General features: G+C 33.4%; 2 protein-coding genes across 2 annotated transcripts; both read left to right on the forward strand.

Moving 5' to 3' along the window:
• Positions 1-812: 812 nt before the first annotated feature.
• Positions 813-4,415, forward strand: LOC105965680 (amine oxidase [copper-containing] gamma 2). Its single transcript, XM_012990249.2, has 5 exons — positions 813-1,667; positions 2,167-2,840; positions 2,939-3,052; positions 3,172-3,716; positions 3,804-4,415. Exons 1-5 carry the CDS (start codon positions 1,025-1,027, stop codon positions 4,012-4,014), a joined length of 2,187 nt encoding a protein of 728 aa, XP_012845703.2. The 5' UTR covers positions 813-1,024; the 3' UTR covers positions 4,015-4,415.
• Positions 4,416-13,628: 9,213 nt separating this feature from the next.
• LOC105953368 (amine oxidase [copper-containing] gamma 2) lies at positions 13,629-18,527 on the forward strand. Its single transcript, XM_012977034.2, has 5 exons — positions 13,629-14,400; positions 15,038-15,708; positions 16,041-16,154; positions 17,140-17,687; positions 17,944-18,527. Exons 1-5 carry the CDS (start codon positions 13,764-13,766, stop codon positions 18,155-18,157), a joined length of 2,184 nt encoding a protein of 727 aa, XP_012832488.1. The 5' UTR covers positions 13,629-13,763; the 3' UTR covers positions 18,158-18,527.
• Positions 18,528-26,855: the final 8,328 nt, after the last annotated feature.

A 26,855-nucleotide genomic window follows, 5' to 3' on the forward strand; every position in this document is an offset into this window, starting at 1 on the left:
CTGTGGTGTTATTTTTTTAGGTTTTTTTTTCAGGGAATATTTCCCAAAAAATACCGATCTTATTCCTACCGAAGTGGCATTTTCTTTATGTTACTTTTTGAAGACAAATTACTCTGGGCTAATGGTAATACTAGGGGTGGTAAACGAGTCGAGCCGACACATGAGCTCGATGAGCCGGCTCGAAAAAAGCTTGAACTCAGACTCGAGTTTTTCGAGCTTGGGTTTTCTGACGAGTCGAGCTCGAGCCAGTTTTTAGTTGTTCATGAGCTCACGAGCCTGCTCGCGAGCCTTATTTAATTTATTATATTTTTTTATATATTATAGTTTATTTAAATAATGTATAATAATATAAAATATAATAGAAATAAATAAAATTAAAATATACATATTAAAAAATATAAATAATTATAATTTATTGCTATCTGTAATTTTTTTAATTAATTTTTAATAATAATAAAATAATAATTAAAATGTATTAAAAAAAACAAAATGAGCTTGGACTTGAGCTCGAACCTTCCAAAATAGGCGAGCTGGGCTCGTTCACACCCGTAGGTGATACTAAAAATATGTGAAATTGTTATATTTAAGAAGAATAAATATTATGTGTAAAGGCCTCGTGAGGGTAATTTTTGTCTTTAAAAAGTAGCATAAAGAAATGTCACTTCTGTATGAATGAAATCGGCATTTTTGGAAAATAGTCTAAGTAATCAAAAAAATTCCATGAAAAATACCACCATAAGGGTGTCGGTATAAGATAGAAACAAACGTAAAGGGAAAATTGGTAATTACGGATAGATGATGGCGTTTTTTGTAATTTAGCATATGTTAAGGGGCTTTTTTGTAATTTAACCAAAAATATATGATTAAATTATTACAAGTAAAAGATTTTCCAATGTGCGGGCACTCCAGATTTCCTTCTTACAACTAAACAACTCTTTCACCTACTCATTTGCAACGACCACTACTTCTATATATACACACACACTAAACACACACACAAAACACACACACAAACACACACACAATGGAGGGAAAGAACATCCGACTGTGTTTTTTCCTCATCTTCAGCGTCGTGTTGGTCACGCTCTTCACCGTCTTCAACTTCCCCACCGAAATCTCCGACAAGTCCGACATGCTAATGTGCGCCACCAACTCCGCCTGGTGCAGCTCCTCCAAGAACCGCATCCTCCGCCCCCCCACCACCACCACCACCACCGCCGCCGCCCCACTCCTCCGCAACAACCACACGGAGGACGTCCCCCACCACCCGCTGGACCCGCTCACCGTGTCGGAGATGAACAAGGTTCAGAAGGTCATCAAATCCAAGTTCGATGGCTCCGTCTACTCCGTCCACTCGCTGGTGCTCGAGGACCCCGACAAGAGCGTGGTCCGCGCGTGGGCGAAGGGCGACGCGCTCCCCACCAGGAAGGCGTCCGTCATGGCACGCTCCGCCGGGACGAACTACCTGCTGACGGTGGACGTCGAGAGCGGCGACGTGGTGGAGCACGACACCAGCGGAATCTCCGGCTTCCCTCTTGTCACGCTCGAGGATATGCAGAACGTGATGAGCGTGCCGTTCACGAACGCCCATTTCAACCGTACGATCGTCGAGAGAGGCGTTGATCTGAACGAGGTTGCCTGCTTGCCCTTCTCCCCCGGCTGGTTTGGTAATAATCTCAATTATTGCAATTATTTTTTGGAATTTTAAATTAATTTCTTTTTTTTTTCAATTATTTATTTATTTTTTAAATTAAAATTATGTTTTGTGGCCACTCCAATTTTGACTTTTGGGCCATCCCAATGGGTGGTTTTTGTCTTGTTCGGCTAGAGATAACTTTATCTTTTTCAATTTTTTTATTTAAATTTTTATCGAGTTTTCAAAGTTGTGTTTCTGGTTTTGTTTGAATCGAGCTCGAACGAGTTTTAATCGAGCTCAAGCAGTTCGATTTTTCGTACCTTATTATACTAAAATATATGCTCTAATTTGTTGACAATTGGGTATTCAAGTACACTAATTTGACTTGTGGCCTTCAATTAATTGTGAATTGACACTATCTAATTTAGGACTAATTAATAGTATACAGAATTGTTTTTATTTTTATTTGAACAATAATCATCAAATACTTAATTATGTATCTTGTTGCAATTTATGTAACTATATATTAGGCAAGAACGAGGATGGAAGAAGATTGGTGAAATTAGAATGCTTCACAACAAAGGACACTGCAAATTTCTACATGAGGCCAATCGAAGGAATAATCATCGTCACCGATTTGGACGCAATGGAAGTCGTCGAAATCGTCGACAAGGGCAAGCACATTCCGATCCCTAAAGCCGCCGGTTCGGACTACCGACTAAACGCCGAGAACTCGGCAACCATCAAGCTCGCGAGCCCGATATCCATGGAGCAGCCGAACGGGCCGAACTTCGTGATCGAAAACGATCATTTGGTGAAATGGGCAAATTGGGAATTTCACCTTAGGCCCGACCCGAGATCAGGAGTCATGATTTCTGAGGCCAAGATGCGGGACCCGGATACCGGAGTGTTGAGGGATATTATGTACCAAGGGTTCGCGTCGGAGCTATTTGTACCGTATATGGATCCCGAAGAAGCTTGGTACTTCAAGACTTACATGGATGCCGGTGAATACGGGTTCGGGCTTCAGGCTTTGGCCCTCGACCCGCTCAATGATTGTCCGAGAAATGCGGAATATATGGACGCGGTTTTCGCGGCTTCTGACGGTACACCGTATGTTAGGGAGAATATGGTTTGCATTTTCGAGCGCTATTCGGGTGACGCCGCGTGGCGACACACTGAGAGCCCAATTACCGGAAAATTGGTATAAAAAAAAAAAAAACTAAACTAACTTTTTTTTTTATAAATATGTTTCGATGATTTTGTTACATTAACTTTTTATTTTTTTCGTTTGTGTTGTAGATTCGGGAGGCAAGGCCGAAGGTTACACTCGTTGCGAGATATGTTGCGTCGCTTGCGAATTACGACTATGTTATGGATTGGGAGTTCCATGCCGATGGACTAATTCATATCAAGGTTAGTATTTTCCAAGTTCCAATATTCCAATTTTGTGACAATAGCTGCCGTTGTTCCGTTTTATACAGAAATTTGTTATTTTTCGAATATTATTTCTGATGTAACAATACACTCATTAGGTATCGCTTACCGGGATAGTGATAGTGAAGGGGACTTCTTACGTCAACATGAACCAAGTGAACGCAGACGAAGAGTTGTACGGGACCCTCTTATCCGACAACATAATCGGAGTAGTCCACGATCACTACGTCAATTTCTACCTCGACATGGATATCGACGGTTCCGACAACTCCTTCGTAAACGTGCACCTCCAAAGGGAGTACACCAAAGGAAAATCCCCAAGAATGAGCTACATGAAAGTCAACAAAACCGTGGCGAAGACCGAGAAGGAGGCCCAAATCAAGTTGAAGTTGAGCGACCCGTCGGAATTCCACGTCGTCAACCCTAACAAGCACACAAAAGTGGGCAACCCCGTCGGGTACAAGGTGGTCCCCGCAGGAACGGCCGCTAGCTTGCTCGACCCCGCGGACCCCCCTCAGAAGAGAAGCGCGTTCACCAACAACCAAATATGGGTGACACAATACAACAAATCGGAGAAATGGTCCGGAGGATTGTTCGCCTACCAAAGCCACGGTGAAGACACTCTTCAAGTTTGGTCCGATAGGTAAAAACCGAAAAACACCCCGGACAACTTTTTTTTGTATTGATACATATTTTTTAGTGGTGCTAATTATATTTTAAATTTGTGTAGGGATCGATCGATCGAGAACAAGGATATCGTGTTGTGGTACACATTGGGATTCCATCACGTACCGTGCCAAGAGGATTACCCAATCATGCCAACGGTCTCGGCCGGTTTCGACCTAAAGCCCGTAAATTTCTTCGAGAGGAATCCGGTCTTGAGGATTGCGCCGTATGTTGAAAGTGACCTACCGGTTTGTAAAGCGGCTGCTGCAGCTTGAGAACGACGGGATTTTTTGAAGGATTCGAAATTCTTCGCTCGAACGAGAAGTGATCAACCGGTTCCTCTGACTCGGACTTGATCTTGCAATGAAGGGACAGAGGAATAGGGAAAATGTTAGTTAGAATTTGTTTCTTGAATGTTTCATGTCGGAGATTTGTAATTTTTGATTGGCAGAAGTGTTGAAACTGTGGCTTCCACGTTAATGATTGCTACTTTTAATTTCACTCTATTATATAGCATTGCATTTTTTAAGTATAGCTTTTAATCAATAAAATTGGAAATGCAGAAAATTGAATAATGTAATATATTGTTCAATTATGTTTGCCTAGAGTTATTTATTACTCTTTTGTACTAGTTTGTCTGTGTATACTACGAAAGGTTCCATTGTTTAAGGTATTACCTTTTGGTTTTTTTTTTTTATTATTTTTTTAATTTTTTTTAACTTTTTTTTAATTTTATTATATATTTAGGGATAAATTTTTTAATGAAAGAAAAATAACCATGTGACAAGTAACACTATAAAATTAATTTTTTCATGATTTAGTGTGCCAAATGCCCGTGGGCACATATGATCTAAATCTTAATTTGTACTCAAGTTGATATCATGTCACGTGACTTATAAAAAAAAAAGGGTTAACCGCAAAAAATCCCCTAAACTTTGGACGTTTTTGTGCTATATCCCCTGAACGGAAAAAAGTTGCACGAGCACACCTGAACTTCACTTTTCTTAGCACCGGCAGCCAAAATTTACCGGAATTCAAATCACGTGCCTCACACGTGAATATAGTTGGGTAAATTAGTCTTTTCCGTTTATACCCATTTTCTTCATTTTTTTTTTAATAAATATAAATAAAATGAAAAAACTAAAAAGAAAAATGAAAGAAAGAAGAAAAGAAAAAAGAAAAAAAGAAAAAAAAGAATATTGCTGCACCAGTGCACACCCATCGTCTTCGACCCACCTCCACACACAAATCAGACACCACCCACCGGCCACCACAACCTCTGATCCGCCGCCGCACCACCACCACCGAACCAATTTCAATCCATTCCCCATTCACCATCACAAGGCAAAAAAATTGGAGTTTTTCGCTGGTGCTCCGGTCTCAAAATTTGACCGCCGGCTGGTGGCTCTTTCTTTGCCGCAATCATCAACGGATGGCGGCGACGGCGAATTCCAGCGGTGGAAGAACCCAATTTGGTGGAAATATGACACGGTAGCATGGGATAAACCTTCCACCATTGAAACCTCTGGCGGCTGGTGGTGACGGGAAGAATGGTTGGGGATGATGGTGAAGGAAGAAGATTTTTTTTTTTCTTCTTAAAATTTATTTATATTTATTAAAAAGAAAAGGAAGAAAATGGGTGTAAAATGGAAATGACCAATTTACCCCCACGTGTAAGGCACGTGATTTGAATTCCGGTCAATTTTGGCCAAAAATAGACATTTTGGATGCCGGTGCTAAGAAAAGTGAAGTTCAGGTATGCCCGTGCAACTTTTTTTCCGGTTACGGGTAAAGCACAAAAAAGTCTAAAGTTTAGGGGATTTTTGCAGTTAACTCAAAAAAAAAAGGGCAAATGGCAAAAAGGCCCATCACATGGGACTTAAATGCATTTTAGTCCACAAAAAAAACAGTCTCTCAATTAAGCCCATCCTCATGTCTTTAGTCTAAAATACCCTCAATAATATAATTCTTAACAATTCCACCCATTATGCTCTAACTTCCTTAATATTACACATTGACCCCGGATTTAAACAAATATATCACATTTACCCCCAAAACTTTTTTTTTTTCAGAAAATAATTTTTTTTCTGAAATATTTTTTTCCGGCCAGATTCCGGCGTTGACCGCCGGAGACCGCCGGTCTCCGGCGTTGACCTTTTTTTTTTTTTTTTTTTTTTTTTTTTTTTTTTTGAAATTTTTTTTTTTCCTGAATTTTTTTTCCGGTCGGTCAACCACCGTTGACCGCTGGTCTCCGGCGTTGACTTTTTTTTTTTTTTTTTTTTTTTTTTTTTTTTTTGAATTGTTTTTTCTTAGAAAAAAAATATTTTAATTAATATTACTGTCTTGACTACTAAATTACTGTCTCAGACAGTAATATTACTGTTTGGGACAGTAATATTATGAATATTATTTTTTCGAACAGTAATATTATTAATATTATTGTCTAAGACAATTAAATTACTGTTGAAGACAGTAATTTAACATCCAAGACAGTAATATTAATTAAAACAAATTTTTTAGTAAGGAAAAAAATTAAAAAAAAAAAAAGAAAAGTCAATTAACAGTTAAATTACTGTCTCCGACAGTTAAATAACTGTTGGAGACAGTAATTTAGCAACGAATACAGTAATATTAATTAAAAATATTTTTTTTAAGAATAAAAAAGTCAATTAACAGTTAAATTACTGTCTCCGACAGTTAAATAACTGCTGGAGACAGTAATTTAGCAACGAATACAGTAATATTAATTAAAAATATTTTTTTTAAGAATAAAAAAGTCAATTAACAGTTAAATTACTGTCTCCGACAGTTAAATAACTGCTGGAGACAGTAATTTAGCAACGAATACAGTAATATTAATTAAAAATATTTTTTTTAAGAATAAAAAAGTCAATTAACAGTTAAATAAGTGTCTCCGACAGTTAAATAACTGCTGGAGACAGTAATTTAGCAACGAATACAGTAATATTAATTAAAAATATTTTTGAAGAAAAAAAAAACAGTCAATTAACAGTTAAATTTCAGTCTCCGACAGTTAAATAGCTGCCGGAGACAGTAATTTAGCAGCCAAGACAGTAAAATTAATTAAAATATTTTTTTTAAGAAAAAACAAAATTATTAAAAAAAAAAAAAAAAAAAAAAAAAGTCAACGCCGGAGACCCGGCGGTCAACGGCCGTTGACCGGCCGGAAAAAAATTCGGGAAAACGAAAATTCAAAAAAAAAAAAAAAAAAAAAAAAAAAAAAAAGTCAACGCCGGAGACCGGCGGTCTCCGGCGGTCAACGCCGGAATCTGGCCGGAAAAAAATATTTCAGAAAAAAAATTTATTTTCTAAAAAAAAAAAGTTTTGGGGGTTAATGTGATATATTTGTTTAAATCCGGGGTCAATGTGTAATATTTAAGAAGTTAGAGCATAATGGGTGGAATTGATAAGAATTAGGGTTAAAATTGGGGTCAAAATTGAAATTAGGGTTAAAATTGGTTAATTGATGAAATTGGGCAAAATTGGGGTGTAAATCATGAAATTGGAGTTGAATTGGGTTTCAATGAATTGGGGGTAATTTTGGTATATATAAAGGGATTTTCCTTATTTGCAAATAAGTTTGAATGGGGTGGGTTTATTTGAGAAACAAAAAAGTTGGATGTCCCTTTTTTAATTAAGTGCCCTTGTCATGGGCCTATTTGCCATTACCCAAAAAAAAATATCATGTCACGTGACGGGGTGCATCAGCGTCTTGTTGTGCGTGATGAATTAGAAAAAATGTTACAATATTCATTGTTACTATGATTTAATTAGAGTTGTGATATTTCCACCACCAAATCATCTCATTTCACCACTCAATTTTAAAAATTTAAAATAATTATGTATAAAATATCCTAAATGCCCTTAATTAATATTCTTTTATTTTACATAATTTCTAATCCACCACCATCACTTCGGCTCTCTCCATCTTCATCTTCTTCTGCTTTATTAAAACCCTAGAGCATAAAAAACAAATTTCTTCAACCCAATAATCCTTTACGAGAAACTCACTTTAGGTAGACCGATAATCTATCAAATAAATTATCATGTTTCAATCCAGAAGAAGAAAAAAAAAAAAAAACCCAATCCTATAAACCAATTTTAATAGATAAAGTGAAGAATTAAGTCTTATTAAAGCATTCTTCTATGGCTGCAATAGAGATCGTTATAAGAAAAGTAAGCAACCCTAAAAGTGCAATTCAATCATAAATTAATTACAGGTATAAGTTATAATTACTGAAAAAAGATGAAAAGTAAAAAAGTTACAGTGATATTTAAAAGCCTAAATATTTGAACAAAGATTTTGATAGTATAAAATTATGAAATAAGTTGTTTATGTTGATTTTCGAGTGAAAGAAGGCAACGCAAAGACATGGAAATCTCTCATACACTGTACATAGACTTTTTGTTATAGGTATTTGGGGGAGATGAAATATGTAGAAGATGCAAAATATTGGGACGGTGGTGGATTAATTTTAAAATGATGATATAAAAAATATAAATTATTAAGGGTATTTATGATATTTTGTATACCATTTATTTATATTTTTAAAATAAGGTGGTGAAATGAGAAAATTTGAGGGTGGAAATAGCACAACTCTTTAATTATCAAGAATAGACAGAAAGAAACAAACAAAGAATTAAATAAGTTGGTTCTCATCACGAGAGACTCACATGGAACCCATCGGAGTTGGTATTTTCGGAAATTATCTAAAAACTTTCAAATTCCAAATATTTTTTTACTAGTTCCAATTTCGTTTCCAAAAAAAATTGGAAGCTACAATTTTAGAAATCAAAATAAAAAAACTTGTTCCAAATATCAAACCTTTTGGATCGGAAGTAGTACCCCTTCATAATTGGTTGCAATAATTAGAGAATTCATCACTGGTACAATAATTATCAAATAAATTCCATATCAATTCTATCACGTATCTTATACAAGTAGAAAAAGTCGAATTTATTAAATTATATAAGTTTGGCCTTTTTAAGGATTTTGGAGTTTAATTGGGATTAGTCATCAGCTACTGTTTGTCAATATTTATAGTTATTGAGGGGCGGAATCAGAATTAAAATGAAGGGGGCTAACTAAATTTTTTAGGTTCAGGGCAGCGCCCCGAAAAAAAATTTAGGTGCACAAAACATTGCAAAAAATAAGTTTATATAACTAATTTTTAATTAAAATATCATATATATATATATATATATATATATATATATATATATATATATATATATATATATATATATATATATATATATATATATATATCATATTTTAATCATCACAAAAAATTCTAAATTAATTCAAATTTTTCTAATAATATACTGCACTTAATATTTCGGAGACCATGGCACGATCTCATCTATTTTTCAAGGCGTTAGATAAAAAAAATTCAAAAATAAGTAATATTCATAAATTTTAGGCCAAATCTCATTGTTAGTCCCTCATGTCTAGGTTTTATCCCACTATAGTCCCTCGTCTCTCGAATGTACCGTCAAAGTCCCTCATCTTTTATGAGTGTATCATTGTTGTCCTTGGTTTCATACTTCCGTCAAATACTAACGGAAAGTCACAATAAATAATTAATAATATGTATAATATATTTTACTTTTCCATTGCACTGCAAGATAAACCATCATTTTTTCAACTCCATGCATTGTTGGCAAAACCTTCTTTTAAATTCAATACACCCCTCTATATAGTCAATATTTTTCTAGATAATTGTGTAATGAAAATTTCCAAAACACTCAATTGTGGTGAACTTTGATTGTAATTATATAAGCAATTGATTTCTATTTTTTCCTTTCCAAAAAAAGTAAATATTACTTTCTTTGGCTCAAAATATATTTTAGCAAAACAAAATGAAAATAAACTTCAATCTTCCATCTTAATTTATAATAGGGTAAATTTCACTTTACCCCCTTGTACTTTGGCTGGATATCACTTTACCCCCTTGTACTCTCAATTGCATCGATTTGCCCCATTGTACTTTGGTTCGATATCACTTTACCCTCTTCTACTCTCAATTCATCGATTTGTCCCCTTGTACTTTGGCTCGATATCACTTTACCCCCTTCTACTCTCAATTGCATCGATTTGCCCCCCTGTACTTGAAAAATGTCTCAATGTGGCCCTCGCCGTTAGTTTTCAGACATTTAACCTTAACACCGTTTGATTATATTTAAGTCTGAAAATTACTAAAAGGTCACCCTCCAATTTAAATAATTATTAAAAAAATTAAAAACAAAAAAAAATAATAAAAAATTCAAGACAGCGAAAAAACATAGTCCACGACGTCAGCCACATTTTTTTTTTAATTTTATTTGATTAAAAATTATTTAAACTGGGAGGGGTGGCTTTTTTGTAATTTTTAAACTTTGATCAAACGGTGTTAAGGTCAAATTTCTGAAATCTAACAGTGAGGGCCACATTGAGACAATTTTTCAAGTACATGGGGGCAAATCGATGCAATTGAGAGTAGAATGGGGTAAAGTGATATCGAGCCAAAGTACAAGGGGGCAAATCGATGAATTGAGAGTAGAAGGGGGTAAAGTGATATTGAACCAAAGTATAAGGGGGCAAATCGATGCAATTGAGAGTACAAGGGGGTAAAGTGATATCCAGCCAAAGTACAAGGAGGTAAAGTCGAATTTACCCTTTATAATATTTAGCACGCATTTAATACAAATATATAAAATTTATATTTAGCTTTTCTCATATAAAATATGTAAAAACAAAAATCAACTAAATAATGTTACTTGAAAAATCAAAAGAAATTAAAAAACAAGATAACAAAGTTCAGGAAAAACTTAATATAAGCAAGTTTAAAAATCCAAGTTTTGCTACACAAATTAAGAGGTTCGAAATTGTTTTCAAATCTTAAAAAAATAAAAATAAAAAATTTGAAAACCCAATTCTTTAACTTGAATTGGAGGAAAATTATGAATTTTGGTGGATCAGTGAGTTTTTTCTTTTTATTCTCAATTGTTTTACCATTAAGAATAAACAGACAAATAACCATAATAGTAATTTGCCAATTTTATTTTTATTTTATTTATTTTTGGATAAAAAGTAACTTGCCTACATTGATCTTCTTTAGTGGAAAATGTCATTCATTGTTGTTAATTTCCGTCAATACTTAACGGAAGTGTCAATACAAAGGATGACACTGAGATGGGTTTGAGAGATGGGGGACTATAGTGGTGCATTTAAGAGATGAGGGACTATAGTGGAATAAAACCTAGACATGAGGGACTAAGAATGAGATTTGGCCTAAATTTTATTTAAAATAATACAAGTTTTAACCATCATATTTTATATTTTATATTAAATATGATATATTTATCTATAATTTATATAAGATTTTGGAGAAAAAACAAAAAAATTAATGGGTCAAGATAAATATTTACAAAAACTTTGGGAGGACCAAAAGTAATATCCAAATATCTAAAAAAAATAAAAAATTCTTGGGGGTTCAACGGCCCCCCATGCCCCTATCAAGTTCCGCCAGTGTAGTTAGGGGTGGGCATTCGGGTCGGGTTATTCGGGTATAACCCGACCCGATCGGGTATTACCCGACCGGATCGGGTAATTTTTGACGTAACCGGGTTTTTCCCGGGTTCGGGTACCCGGTGATCCCAAACCGGGTCGGGTCCGGGTAGTAGAAATTCTACCCGGGTACCCGATCGGGTACCCGGTTTAAAATTTTTTTTTTTTTTTTTTTATATATATAAAGATATATATATATATATATATATATATATATATATATATATATATATATATATATATATATATATATATATATATATATATATATATATATATGTCTGTAATACAGACTGTGTATATATATATATGTCTATGTTTGTATGTATATATATGTATATGTCTGTGTATATATATATATATATATATATATATATATATATATATATATATATATATCAGTATATGTATATGTATATGTCTATATATATATATAATATATATATGTATATCAGTATATGTATATGTCTATATATATATTAATATATATAATATATATGTATATCAGTATATGTATATGTATATTTCTATATATATATGTCTGTATATATATGTATATCTTAAGTAAATTTAGTTACTATTTATTTTTCAAAAAAAAAAAAAAAAAAAAAAAAAGGAAAATAGCAAAACCCGAACCCGACCCGAAATAACCGGGTACCCGGTTGCCGGGTACCCGGTTATCTCGGGTCGGGTTCGGGTAATTTTTTTGTTGCAAAAAACCCGAATAACCCGACCCGAATAACCCGAATAACCCGACCCGACCCGAATGCCCACCCCTAAGTGTAGTTATTGCACAATAAAATCTCGATAAATTTATACTCGATAAATTGATAATCTCACGGTCAGTAAATTAATAGAATTTTGTTAGTCCGAGTGTATTAATTTATTTAGGATTTTAATGCTTTCATTCATAACAAAATTCTAGAGAATTTTCTCTATTGTATTTTTTCTTTAAATTCTGAATTATTTATGATTATTATTATTATTAATTCTTTTTAATGTACTTTCCCTTTTTCCTTTGGATCCAAACAGAGGTGAGATTAGTTGTTTGTTGACCACATAGCAACATATGCTTACACCTCCAAATACATACATTGGTTCACATATCAACTTCATCTTTATATAGTTGCCCACCCCCAAACTTATTTCTTTTTTCTCCCAATCAATTTATTCTCAAAATAATGTTTAGATTCCTTTTTTTATACATATAATTATTTTCATTAGAATTTCGATTTTGACATTTGCGGAACATTGCAATGTTTGGTACCGTTTTGATTTTGTTTCATCTGTTTTCCCAAAAAATAAATTCATGTTTGTTAAGTCGTTAATTCCAATAATTTTATAGGTTTATATTCGAAAAATATTGAAACTTTCCGAAAACAATTTCAAAAATTAAAAGACCTAAATTCTAATAATTTTGTTTATACTTTCTATTCCAATTCAAAACGAACTGAAATCGAAACGTGAAAAGTTTGTAATTTTAAACTTTTCAAATCAAAATTGATAAAAGTTGAAACTGTCCTCCCCACTTTCACCCCTAACTCAGAATTAAAGGTTGAATTGGAACGGAATTTTCAATTTCCGCCTATGTTTTTTGCTATTATAAAACAATATTTTTTTTTATTCTGATTACCGATTGTTTTTGGATTGGAATGGGAATAAATTTGAGATTCGATAATCGAGCCGATTTCAAATTTTAAAAATTCCAATTTTACACGAAAATTAATACTTATAATATCAATATAATTTGTATTTTGTATCTTAGGAGGCTAAAAAATGGGAATTTTCCGAATCCCGCCGATTCCTCTACGAAATTTTCTGTTTTGGTGCAAGTTTTTTCATTTGATTTCCCATTTTTCCATTTTTTTCTCGGAATTGGATTGATCATAATAGTTATTAACTTCGCAAAACAAAAAAGAATTGAAATATTTCCGAAAGTGCTAATTTAGGTAAGATCCGTTCGATTATTTTTTACTATTCTCGTTTAATTCGATTAAGGTGGTGTTTGCAAATGTTTTTAGAAATAGATTATGCGTTTTTTTGTTGCAAATAATCTGTTTTTATGTGTTTGCGAAACAAACTTTTGCTTTTGCTTCTCTTAAAATAAGGTGTTTTAAGCTATAATTTTAAAAGCACCTATGTATCTGCTTTTTCTATTTTAGTTGATTTTCTAGTTAATTTGCAAACACCCTCAACTTTTAGTAATAATCACTTAATTCCAACTTAACTCAAAATCACTAACTTCTACTTTTAAATAAACTTTTATAAACACCATCTAAGAGAAGTAAAATCAAAAGTTGATTTAACAAACACAAAAATAGATATTGAGAAAAAAAAAAAGGAAAATTCATAATCTATTTTTCAAAGCTTTTGTAAACACCACCTAAATAAAAGTTGTAAGAGCTTATTATATATATGTGTGTGTGAAGAGAAGTACTAATTCGAACAACAAAAATGGAAGGAAGAAATCTTCTCCGCTACACTTTTCTTCTCTTCTTCACACTCTTACTCTTACTCTTCACTCTCTCCAACCTCCCATCTCTGCCTTCCAACAAGGCGGCGCTGCTAGACTGCGCCGCCTACTCCCCCTGGTGCACCTCCAAGAACCGTATCCAGTCAAAAAAACCCGACTCTCTCCACAACCCCACGCGCCGCCGCCGCCACTCCGCCGACGTGCCCCGCCACCCACTCGACCCCCTCACCGTAACAGAGCTGAACAAGGTCCAATCGATCATCAAGAAGTATGATTTGTTCAAGAACACGGCCTACGCGCTCCACTCCGTAGTTCTGGAAGAGCCGGAGAAGAAGGTGGTGCTCGGCTGGAAGAAGGGCGACGCGCTGCCGCCGAGGAAGGCCGCCGTCGTGGCGCGTGCGGGCGGGGCGTCGCACGTGCTGACCGTCGACTTGGGCTCCGGTGAGGTGACGCGCCACGAGGAGAGTCGGACCTCGGGTTACCCGACCATGACGCTGGAGGAGATGACATCTGTCACGTGGGCCCCGCTTGCGAGCGCTGATTTCAATCGGACGGTGGTGGACCGCGGCGTTGATCTGGCGGACCTTGCTTGCTTGCCCATTTCAACCGGATGGTTCGGTAAGATACTCTCTTTTGGTCAAATTTACGGTCAACTTAAAATTAGCAATTATTCATTATTTTTACGGTAATTACGGCCACACCCTTGAGGTAAGCCAAATTACGAAAACCCCCTCTCATGTTTGGGTAATTACAATCACTCCCTTTAACTATGAATTGCTGTGTCAAATTTAGTGGAATCTTTTAGATTATATGGAATATTCTCCAATATCTACCCGTTTTACCTCAAATCACTCCCTTTAACTATTAATTGCAGTGTCAAATTTAGTGAAATCTTTTAGATTATATGGAATATTCTCCAATATGTACTTGTTTTACCTCATTCGACCTCCACATTTTGAAATAAGATGATCATAAGCTGTGTCTTCTAACCTGTAAATATCAATTATGGCGCATCAGAAACTGTATTTTTGCATAAAACGAGTACAAATTAGAGAACATTTCGCGGAATCTAGAAGATTATATATATTTTGAATTTGACACCATCAGGGTGGACGTATAAAAAAAAATCACAGTGAGGGAGGTGGTCGTAATTACCCAAACATAAAGGTCTTTTTCGTAATTTGACTTTATTTCTTCAGGGGTGTATGTTATTTACCCTTATTTTTAATCTCATCGGTTAATCTATTTTTACCAGGCAAGAGTGAGGAGAAGAGAAGGTTGATCAAAGTGCAATGCTACTCCACGAAAGACACCGCGAACTTCTACATGAGGCCGATCGAAGGGCTGACAGTGCTCGTCGATTTGGACACGAAACAAGTGGTGGAGATCACCGATCAAGGCAAGAACATACCGATACCGAACGCTGCCAACACGGACTACCGCTTCTCCGCCCAAAACTCCTACCAAAGGCTAATCAACCCCATCTCAATCGAGCAACCAAAGGGACCAAGTTTCACAATAGAGGACGACCATTTGGTCAAGTGGGCGAATTGGGAATTTCACCTCAAACCCGACCCGCGGGCAGGGGTGGTCGTCTCCCAGGTCAGGGCCGTGGATCCGGGTACGGGCGAGATGAGGGATGTGATGTATAAAGGGCTGACTTCCGAGCTGTTTGTGCCGTATATGGACCCTACGGATGCATGGTATTTTAAGACGTACATGGATGCGGGCGAATACGGGTTCGGGCTGCAGGCTATGCCGCTTGACCCGCTTAACGATTGCCCGAGGAATGCCTATTATATGGACGGAGTTTTTGCGGCCGGTGATGGAACACCGTACGTTAGATCCGACATGGTTTGTGTTTTCGAGAGTTACGGTGGTGATATTGGGTGGCGGCACTCCGAGAGTCCGATCACCGGAATGGAGGTACAATATTTATTTATTTATTGATTCTCGTATAATATGCGACGGATAAAGTAGTTTCAGAAACATCTCACTTATCTTTTATTATTTATTAAAGGGTTTATACTATGCCACACCGGGTGAAAAACACTGCGTAAATCTTTACCTTCTTGAACGGTAAAAGTTCACCCAGTGTAATATAGAAATAACTTTATTGAAGTTAGCTTAAAAAATCGGCTTTATTAGGATATTTAAGCTATTTTACGAAAATAAGTGAAATTAAAAAATATTTATTTACAAAAACGACAACGTTTTAGTTGTTGTTTCATGAGTTGGATTGTATTGATGAATGGCAGATTCGAGAGGTTCGGCCGAAAGTGACACTTGTGGTGAGGATGGCAGCATCTGTAGCCAACTATGATTACATTGTTGATTGGGAGTTCCAAACTGATGGCCTTATCAGAATCAAGGTAATTATTAATTCACTATGCCTTCCTATTTATTTTATTATTATTTTTAATTTTAATTTTATTTTTTCTCTAGTTGGTTTTCTCTATCAATCATTTTCTACAGGCTGGAAAGTATATATATATATATATATATATATATATATATATATATATATATATATATATATATATATATATATATATATGTGTCATTTTCATGCATTTTATTTATTTTTGGTCTTTCAATAACATGCCAAAAAAGATTCTACTTTGCCAATGGGAGTGGTCCCTTGTGAATATACTTTTAACTAAGGGGTGCCAATGTGGATCTTGGATCCTTGGATTTGGTCCGATCCACGTGGATCGGATTCATGTTGGATCCAACTAAAATTTACTCAATTGATTGAAATCTATTACGTAAACCATACGAGGTTAATCATGTGTGACTATTCGAACCTGGTCAATTTACAGAGGCTCTCTTGCTCCAACTGCTAAAGCCCACTCTTTTATTTCAAATTCACACTAATAACTTAAAAGATTAGTTCAAATTAAGACATAGTAATTTAAAATTGAAAATAAAATATTTTTACAAATTTGAAATCCATGTCTTCAAATTCTTGTACCAAAATGCTATAGATTAGTCCACTAACTCCTCTTTTTATCAAGTGGGATTTTTTTTTAATTTGTATGGTGGAAAATGATTTAAAATATAAGTTTTAGTCATTTTCCTAGTAAAGGAAACTCCACCAATTTCATATGACAAATGCTGATATATTATTCTTGGTGTATATATATAGTTAAACCTTTATAAATTAATACGGTCGGGATTAGGGAAATTTTATTAATTTAGCGAATTATTAAATTATCGAGTTAATAATTTAACACGTTTTCACCGAGTCGGGACCGAGAAAAACTATTATTTAATCGAAATTATTAATTTATCGAGTATTAATTGATCGAGGTTCTACTGTATATATATGAATTAATTTTAATTAATAATTACCAGGTTGGCCTAAGTGGAATATTGATGGTGAAAGGCACTCCCTACTCCAACATGGACCAAATCAACACTCAAGAAACCCTATACGGAACCCTTTTGTCCGAAAACGTGATCGGCGTGATCCACGACCACTACATCACGTTCTACCTCGACATGGAAATCGACGGCTCCGATAACTCCTTCGTCAAAGTGAATCTCGAGAGGGAATATACCTCGCCCGGGGAATCTCCTCGAATGAGCTACTTGAAAGCCGTGAGAGAAGTGGCCAAGACCGAAAAAGATGCGCAAATTAAGCTCAAGCTCTACGATCCGTCGGAATTCCACGTCATCAATCCCGCCAAGAAGACCAGGGTCGGAAACCCCGTCGGTTACAAGGTGGTCCCCGGCGGCACCGCCGCTAGTTTAATTGACGTGAATGACCCACCGCAGAAACGGGGCGCTTTTACGAATAATCAAATTTGGGTCACTCCTTATAATGACACGGAGCAATGGGCCGGTGGATTGTTCGTTTATCAGAGTCACGGTGAAGATACATTGCAAGAGTGGTCTAACAGGTAAGAAATTTTCCACTTTGGGATTCTCCTATTTTTGTTTTATGTTTAATTCCTTATGTTTTAAGGTACCTGCGAGCAGTAGCGAAACCAGGATTTTATTTTTATATTTTTTTAAGTTATTCATAGAAAAATAGTAGAAAATAAGTAAAAATTTATAGACACTAATTAAATATCTCCGTTTCTATAGAAAATGATGCATTATGATCACCGTTTCTCTTTGTTCTTACGGCTCGGATAAAATTGCGTGGTTTTTTAGGGATAGAGAGATCGAGAACAAGGATATCGTTGTGTGGTACACGTTGGGATTCCATCACATTCCATGTCAAGAGGACTTCCCGATTATGCCGACTGTGTCATCGAGCTTCGATCTTAAGCCGGTGAATTTCTTCGAGAGGAATCCCATTCTTAAGATTCCTCCGAATTTCGAGAACGATCTTCCGATTTGCAAAGCTGATTCTGCTGCAGCTTGAAAAATATATATATCTTGCTACTAGTTATGTATTTTCTTCTTCTTCTTCATTTGTGCATATATTGCAGATGTTAATGAACTCAAACTCACATTATTGTATATATGTATTATTCCATCTGGATTTAGAAATAAAAGAACTCCCAAGTTGACTACTATAGGAAAAAACTCAAATATATTCAATTAGATCTTGACAAAGCCAGAAATTGGTTGCATAGTATAAGCAATAATATTTTTCGTTTATTTCTTAAATTTAAGATCTTAATTTTCTGTCTCAGAAAATATATATATTCTTGAAATACTTTATGTAACAAGTCTTTGGTACACCCATTAATTTATTGATGACTAATTATTTAAAATTAGAGTTATATAAATTCATTTTTGTTGTAAAAGCTACTTCTTTTTTAATTCAAACTAGTACTTCACCCGATACACGGGGACTAAATAGGAACGAAAAGGCATTCAAAAATATAAACTTTATCTTTACGTAACCGCGTTATGAATCTATATGATACCATTTAAAATAGATTATTCAACTATTTCATAGAATGCAATATATACCATCTGAATCTTATCCAAAGTAGCTGACTTATGGCAATGGCGCAATAATAGAGAAGTCAAGCAATAGAGATTCAATGAACCTGCAAGATTATCATTTCCCAATGGAATAAAATATATTTGAACACAACTGTCGTAATATTTGTGATGTGAGGGCATATTGATATAAAAGGGAAAATTTGCATTCCCATTAAGGTGCATCGCTATATTTCTTTATGCACATATATAGAATAAGAATACATAAGTTATCGACAAATAAATAAATATCTTTAAACACCAAACATATGTAAAATAATATTGAAATATACTTAGTAGATAATGTGGTTGAGCCTCAATGCCTCATGATAGAGAAGGTGGTCGAGCCTCATGGCAGAGCTTAATATGTACAGTTTGAATTTGAAACAATAATAATTAGACTCGCCCATATATTGCGCCTGCAAGAAAACAATACACTGGACATTGATATAAAAGACTAGCTTTTTTCCTACAACAAACTTACAATTGTATTAGATGCTTTGAACCACATTGTTTTAATAAGCAAATTTTAGTATAAACTATAAAGTACAAACCTCTGTCATCATAGCGTTAAGTCAGGATTTTGAACAATAACCACATCAACATCCATAATTGCTTGTGCAAACATCATATTAGCCTCAAATACAGATCGGAAATTATCTCAGGTATATGTCACAACATTGTTATTACTCGTAAAGATAAAAAAAAAAGAATAGAATACAATTTGTGTAGAAAAATGAAAACTAAACCTAATTAGAACATCTTGACAAACTGCACACATATTTGCGACACACCAAAACACAAATGGCCATTTTTTCAATAAAAACAAACATCTGGTCAAAATCCAATACTCCTTGAACCACTACACGATTAATATAGGTTCAACAAAAATAATTCTATTAATACTCCTTGAACCACTACACAATTAATAAAGGTTCAACAAAAATAATTCTATTACTCCATATAAATTCGCTCAGAGTACACAAAGACCAAAATATTTATCATGTAAAATTGCGTGAAATCAAAAAACTACATCTAAACATAAAATGGAGTAATTGAAAAAATAAAAAAAAGGGGGAAAAACGTGAAGATTATATAATACCTTTGCATAAAATAAAAAAAACTTTGTTTTTGCAAAATACATTGGACATTTAAAATTAATGGAACACATGTATGTTGCAAAAGATGTAGAAAAATGGAACTCTGTTTTCTCAAAACTACAGTTTCAAACATTACTGTGCCCAGACGAATTCAATAGTTAAAGGATTTATGGGTGGCGCTTCAATTATCGGCGAATCAATATTTTTTTATAGATTTATGGGTGCGATTCTTTCAAGCGAACGAAATACTAAATTATAATTCGGGTTGGTATACATATGTGATTTGCAATTTGAATTTGAGAAGTTATAAGAAGAAGTTTAGAGAAACTGATGAAAAGAATTAACGGGAAAAAAATTGTGAAAGATTACAGATGCAGTTGGAACAAAGTTATACGAACGTGTTTTATTTTTTGCAAAATAGTCCTATGACTATAAAAAAATTATAAAAATTGCCCTGTAATTTTGAAACCCTAAAGCACCACGTGTCAACATATTATAACATGATTGTATTAGATTATGTGTTACAATATGACAAAACAATTATCACAATAAACGATCGTATCCACTAAACTTTGGTCATAGATACCAAGTATCCATCATTGAACTGTGTTAACTATTGCACACAGTAAATTGAAGTTAATACTTAAATCATCTAAGAACAACTATTTTGCTTTATTAAATATTATAATAATATATACACATCAAACAACTGTTCCCACACACAAAACAAATCGCACTAACGCGCATAGCAGCACATTGTTGCTACAAACTAATAGACACACATATCACCTTGCTGCTTCACAATTATGAAACCATTAAGTATAAAAATTTAAATTAGTCTACATATATATAATCTGAAAATACATACCTTAAGTTTGGAAGAGCGATGTCCAGTATTGGTCTTGCTAGGAACTCTCCAACGACGCATGACCCAAACTACCAATTTCCAGTTTATTCGCTACGGCGATATATGAATTAGACTTACTCCTGGCCATTTACGCGTGAAGTCTGTAAAACGAAAATCAGTGTAATATTTTATTATAAATAAAATAAATATAAACGTCATTACCTAGGGTTGAACACGTTTAGGAATATACAAAACACTGATGAAGATGTAAAATTAAATTAGAAAAATTATAGAGATTTACATGAACAACACGATTAGGAATTAGTAACAGAAGAACCGAAGAAAAAGGAGAGAAGAAGTAATATTAGTGGAAGACGAAGTTGAGAAATAAATAACCGTGGAAGAAGTTGAGGCGAGAAGATGCCAATAGCAGTTATACGAACGTGCAGATTGAAAACGTTGTCTGAGTTGGTTGTGTTTTTAATCTTAAAATAGTCCTAAGGTTATTAAATAATTAAAAAAAATGCCCTTAGAATTTTGACCCCCTAAAAAGTACCACGTGTCGCAATATTATGACATGAATTGTCTTTATTTATATATATATATATATATATATATATATATATATATATATATATATATATATATATATATATATATATATATATATACTGTTCACTTTTCGTTAACTTCATCTATGCTTACTCTACTTTAACGGAAAACCAAGATGTCAACCTTGGCGGTGGCGACACTAATGGAGACCGGGATCCGGGGAAGCTTTCCATTTCTTCACCTCTTGCTATCACTATGACGGTTAGAATTTACTTTTTTTTTTGTTTCTTGTATTTTTCGCAGGTGATCATGTTAAACACGGCCAAGGGCCGACTCGAACTAGCCTGTTGACCTCTGAACCGGTACCAGAACCTTGAACTAGAACCGTGAATCGGTCCGTGTCACTCGGGACGGGCCCGACTCTGGAATTATGTGAATTGTGAACCACCGAGCCGGCCCAGCGGTTCACCTGAATTAAAAAAAAAAATTAAAAAAAAGAAAGAAAAAAACTGAACCGGCCGTTATTTGCTCTTTTTTGAATTCCCCCCCCAATTTTTCCTATAAATACCCTCACACCCCGTTTTTTCTATAAAATTAAATTGAAGTCTTATCATTTATTTCCTTTGTTTTTTCCTATTTAAAAGTACTTCTTTTAATTTATTTATCCATCAAGTATTTAATATATATATATATATATATATATATATATATATATATATATATATATATATATATATATATATATATATATATATATATATATATATATATATATATATATATATATAAATTGTCGGGCCGGCCCGGATAGGCCCGGAGTGAACCAGCGAACCGTATGTTGTATGGGCCGGTTCAAGTTCCTGAAAAAGTGAATCGTGAACCGGTCCATGGCCGTGTCTAGGTGATATTGATATTAGTGATTATTTTGTTAATTACCGTACGACGGGTCTTCAAGCAAGTAGTTGTGAGATTGTTTCTTCAAGCAAGTAGTTGTGAGATTGTTTCTGATAACTTGACATCAAACATGAGAGCGAGAGTTTCTGGTCAGGCTGGTCAGGGAGGTATATTCTTTATATTTTTTCTTCCATTGGTTCTGTTGTTTCGTTTGTTTTTATTTATCTTATTTGTTATAGTTACATAATCGTTTTCTCACCCGTCGGGTGTCCCCTACTATAGAGACCCTTTTTTTCTCTCTGTCAGACCCTTCCTTACCATCACCGTCTCTGCCCTAGGTACTTTTTTAATATCCTTGTATTGTATTTCAAATGCCACCCCCATAGTATTGTATTGATTTGTGAGAAGTTGTTTGGTTGTTGAACGGTTGATGATTAGCAGATTTTTAATATCCTTGTGCCATATTTTAAATGCCACCACCCCATAGTATGTATTGTTTGGGTGTTGAGTTGTCGTTTATTTGCAGATTTTTAATATCCGTAGTATTGATTGGTTTGTATTGTTTGGGTGTTGAACTGTTGATGATTAGCAGATCATTAATATCCTTATGCCGTATTTCAAATGCCACCCTATAGTATTTATTGGTTTGTGGAAAGTTGTTTGGGTGTTGTGAACTGTTGATGATTAGTAGATTTTTGTTATGTTTTTCTTCTTTCAAATAATATTCACTGTCTGGTAAACAAATTTGAAATACTAACATGTGTATGCTTCTTTTTGAATAATGTAATTTATACTTATGTCTGTCTGGACACATGCAAATTTATTCTATCTAATATGTTTATTTTGCGATGAAATTTTAAAATAGATCTTGTCCTCTACATCAATCATGAGTTTCTCTCTATTCCTCTCGTATAACGTCGTAACTCCCGTAATGCTAGGTTTTGAGAAATATTTTTCATGTATTTGTTGGGCTTTGCTGGTGGTGGACATTCTGATGGACATTCAGATGGACTACCTGTCCCCCGACTCACCCACCCTTTGGCTCAACTGTCTATGTAATTTTTCAACTAACTAGTCTTTCTTTTCTTTTTTTTTTATTATATTTGTTTTAATTATAAAATTTTAATTCTTGTTAAATGTGACAGGGTCTGTTTAAGTTTGTTATAGTCGACTTTGTTTTGGTGCCTCCCACCTGGGTGCCCGTGCCACCGGGTTTCCACTCAGTGTGGGAGTTCAGTCAGATCGTCCCGCTGCGCTTTAGGGGCGATCCGCCTGTTATTGTTCCGAGGGCGCAGGGTCTACCTAATCGACCGTTGCCGCAGATACCGCCCACACCCAATGTTCCACCTTTTCTAGATCCGCTGTACAAGTGGGTACCCCCGGGTACTTCGATTGCCCCCGGGTGGTCAGTTGCACTCCCGGGCTCGTGGGTGTACGACCCACATGTGGAGCACCACTATCCAAGGGGTGGGAACAATAACAGTAGTAGGTTGTAGTTTTTTGTACTTATGAATATTAGTATTATGAATATTGGTATTATGTATTATTGACTTTTGAGTTTTGAGATTTTGATAAAAAATTTTTTAATATAAATTCAGTTAATCATAATATTTAATAATTTGAGATTTTATAAAAATTATCGTGGGAAATAATTGAATCTTGATTGATGATAGTTCTATGCATATTTGTTGTAACTTAGGCAATAAATGGTGTGTTTGGGAAATCGAGGAGCCACCCAATTACTTTTCATGTAGGAGCAACCCAACCTAGACTTGGCCATGGGCCGGTTCACTCCGGTTCACGATTCATTTTTTCAGGAATTAGAACCGGCCGTGCTACATACGGTTCATCGGGTCGGGTCGGCCCGCCGGTTCACTTTGATTTCGGGTCTATTCGGGCCGGCCCGGAAATTTATATATATATATATATATATATATATATATATATATATATATATATATATATATATATATATAGTTAATAATAATAATAATAATAATAATAATAATAATAATAATAATAATAATAATAATTATTATTATTATTATTATTATTATTATTATTATTATTATTATTATTATTATTATTATTATTATTATTATTATTATTATTATTATTATTATTATTATTATTATTATTATTATTATTATTATTATTATTATTATTATTATTATTATTATTATTATTATTATTATTATTATTATTATTATTATTATTATTATTATTATTATTATTATTATTACTACTACTACTACTAGATTTTTGGCTCGTGCGATGCACATGATTGAAGTAAAATTAAGGACAAAATACACTTTACCCCCGTGTACTATGCCTAACGTAACACTTACCCCTTGTACTATGAAAATACACTTACCCCCTTATTTTAATGGTCAAACTATTTGACTCTTAACGGTGTTAGTAGTAAAATAAATTTAATATATTTCTAACAATCCCTACTAAATGACACATTTTTTTTATTTAAAAAAAATATTACATGTACTATCAATAAATTAAATAAATATTTAAGATACTAATATTTTTAAATTTTGATTAAATAAGAAAAATATTATTACTTTTTAATAATTCATAAGAAATGACATATTATTTTTATTAAAAAAAATATCTTTTTATTGTGGATAAATATATTAAATAAATATTTAACATGTATAAATTTTTAAATATAGGATTAAAATATTTACTCATTAAATATTTATATTAAAAATTGTAATTCTACAGTATTATTTTTTAACGATATATGCTAATGATTTATTTTATTTATTTGTAACATCAAAATTCACTTAAGCCTTTTACATTTTAGGATTCACTATACGGAATTGAATGTTACAAATAAATATTAAAAATTCAATGTACACAATGTTTAATGAGTTAAATAATTTAATCCAGAATATAAAAAATTAAACTTGCTACTTGGTTGTATAAAATAATATATGAAAAATTATATTATCTAAATATTAATTTGCAATATAAATATTTAACAAGTAAATTATATTTAATTCGAAATTTAAAAAAGAATTGCTACCTTAAATATTTATTTAATATATTCATAGTACATGTAATATTTTTTTAAATAAAGAAAATGTGTCATTTAATAAGGATTATTAAAAATATATTAAATTTATTTTACTTCTAACACCGTTAAGAGTCAAATATGTTGACCGTTAAAATAAGGGGGTAATTGTATTTTTCATAGTACGAGGGGGTAAGTGTTACATGAGAAATAGTACAAGAGGGTAAAGTGTATTTACAAAGTAAAGTTCAATTTAAACGACAAAATTGAAGTTTCAATTCATTTTGATATTTTGCTATATATATATTGATGATAATCCCCCATCCATAAACTCTTTTTGCCATATTTATTTATATTTTTGATGTAATATGGTTGTATAGTTATCTTATCTCAGTTAATGTTGAAGTTTGACAAATCTTCTTCTTTATCACCCATAACAGGCCTCAGTAAAGTTACTGTAAATGAAAATTATAACTATCAAATGAGCGTGAAAAATTTCCTACAGCTTAGCAGTAGCAACCTTACTTTTATTAATAAGATACGTGAATTTGGGGTCGAAAAATCTGGATACTTAGTGGATATATTAACCCGGATTATATTGAATGAGATTAAATAATAAAAATAAATAATCAAATAAATAAATCAATATAGCTATCAAATGAGCGGGAAAAGTTTTATAGGGTTTAACAGGAGCAATATTACTTTTATTAATAAGATAGCCATGCAAATCAGGAAGTTCTAGTTAACAAAAAAAAAAAAACATAAAAAATATTTATTTTGGGTTATTTTTGTATACCTCTAAGAAACAATTCGGGAGCAATGTCTCCAAATCCCGTCGCTTTTAGCCCACCTTCATCTATAATTCTGGTTTCGCTACTGACTACTATGATTCGAGCTCCACTAGAAAGATATAATCAATCCTAGTCAAGGGGACGTACTATAAATCAATCTCCATTTTGTTAATAAGATAGAAATAAATCGAGTAATTTCTCATTTAATAATATCCATTTATTTTAAAACAGGGTGTCTTTTCAGCCCTAACTAACTACAGTAGAACCTCGATAAATTAATAATCACACTTAAATAATACATTTTTCCGGTCCCAACATGATAAATTGATAATTCGCTAAATTTATAAGATAATACACATTCGGAAATTTTAAGAAGCCCCATATAATATATAAATTAATAATGCATAAAAATAATTCTTAAATTACATGGTGAAATACATATTTTATAGATCCATGAAGGTTCAATAAAATATATTTTAATTGTCGCTTCTTTCTTGATGAAGAACACATTACCATCAATCTCATCCCTCACGTTTCTTAACATGGTTAAAACTTTTGGTATAGTTTTCTCATAACTCAACAGGGAAATTGTTCAATACCATTGTTGCTTTAAGAGCTTCTGTTCGTGATACTGACTCTATAGTGCATCGAACTAATGGTATAACAAACAATATACACGTAAAAAATTTAAAAAAAAATGTATTTATTGAAAATAATAATAAAAATAATTTCATAAATTAATAAGTATTAATTAATGTATAAATTAATAAGTATTAATTAATGTATAAATTAATAATTATTAATTTATCGATAAATTAATACTTCGCTAAATTAATGAAATTTTGATTGTCCTAACTATATTAATTTATAGAGGTTTAACTATATAAAACAAAGTTTGAGTGAGTTGTAAAAGAACC

Source organism: Erythranthe guttata, chromosome 1, assembly GCF_056151865.1.
Source record: "Erythranthe guttata isolate IM_541 chromosome 1, IM_541, whole genome shotgun sequence".
Lineage (NCBI taxonomy): Eukaryota > Viridiplantae > Streptophyta > Magnoliopsida > Lamiales > Phrymaceae > Erythranthe > Erythranthe guttata.

Excerpts from the sequence above, each read along its gene's own strand:
- LOC105965680 (XM_012990249.2), top strand. The coding sequence starts at position 1,025 with ATGGAGGGAAAGAACATCCGACTGTGTTTTTTCCTCATCTTCAGCGTC. Across the intron at positions 2,841-2,938 it reads GCCCAATTACCGGAAAATTG|ATTCGGGAGGCAAGGCCGAA; the intron begins GTATAAAAAAAA and ends TTTGTGTTGTAG. Across the intron at positions 3,717-3,803 it reads CTTCAAGTTTGGTCCGATAG|GGATCGATCGATCGAGAACA; the intron begins GTAAAAACCGAA and ends AAATTTGTGTAG.
- LOC105953368 (XM_012977034.2), top strand. The coding sequence starts at position 13,764 with ATGGAAGGAAGAAATCTTCTCCGCTACACTTTTCTTCTCTTCTTCACA. Across the intron at positions 15,709-16,040 it reads GTCCGATCACCGGAATGGAG|ATTCGAGAGGTTCGGCCGAA; the intron begins GTACAATATTTA and ends GATGAATGGCAG. Across the intron at positions 17,688-17,943 it reads TTGCAAGAGTGGTCTAACAG|GGATAGAGAGATCGAGAACA; the intron begins GTAAGAAATTTT and ends GTGGTTTTTTAG.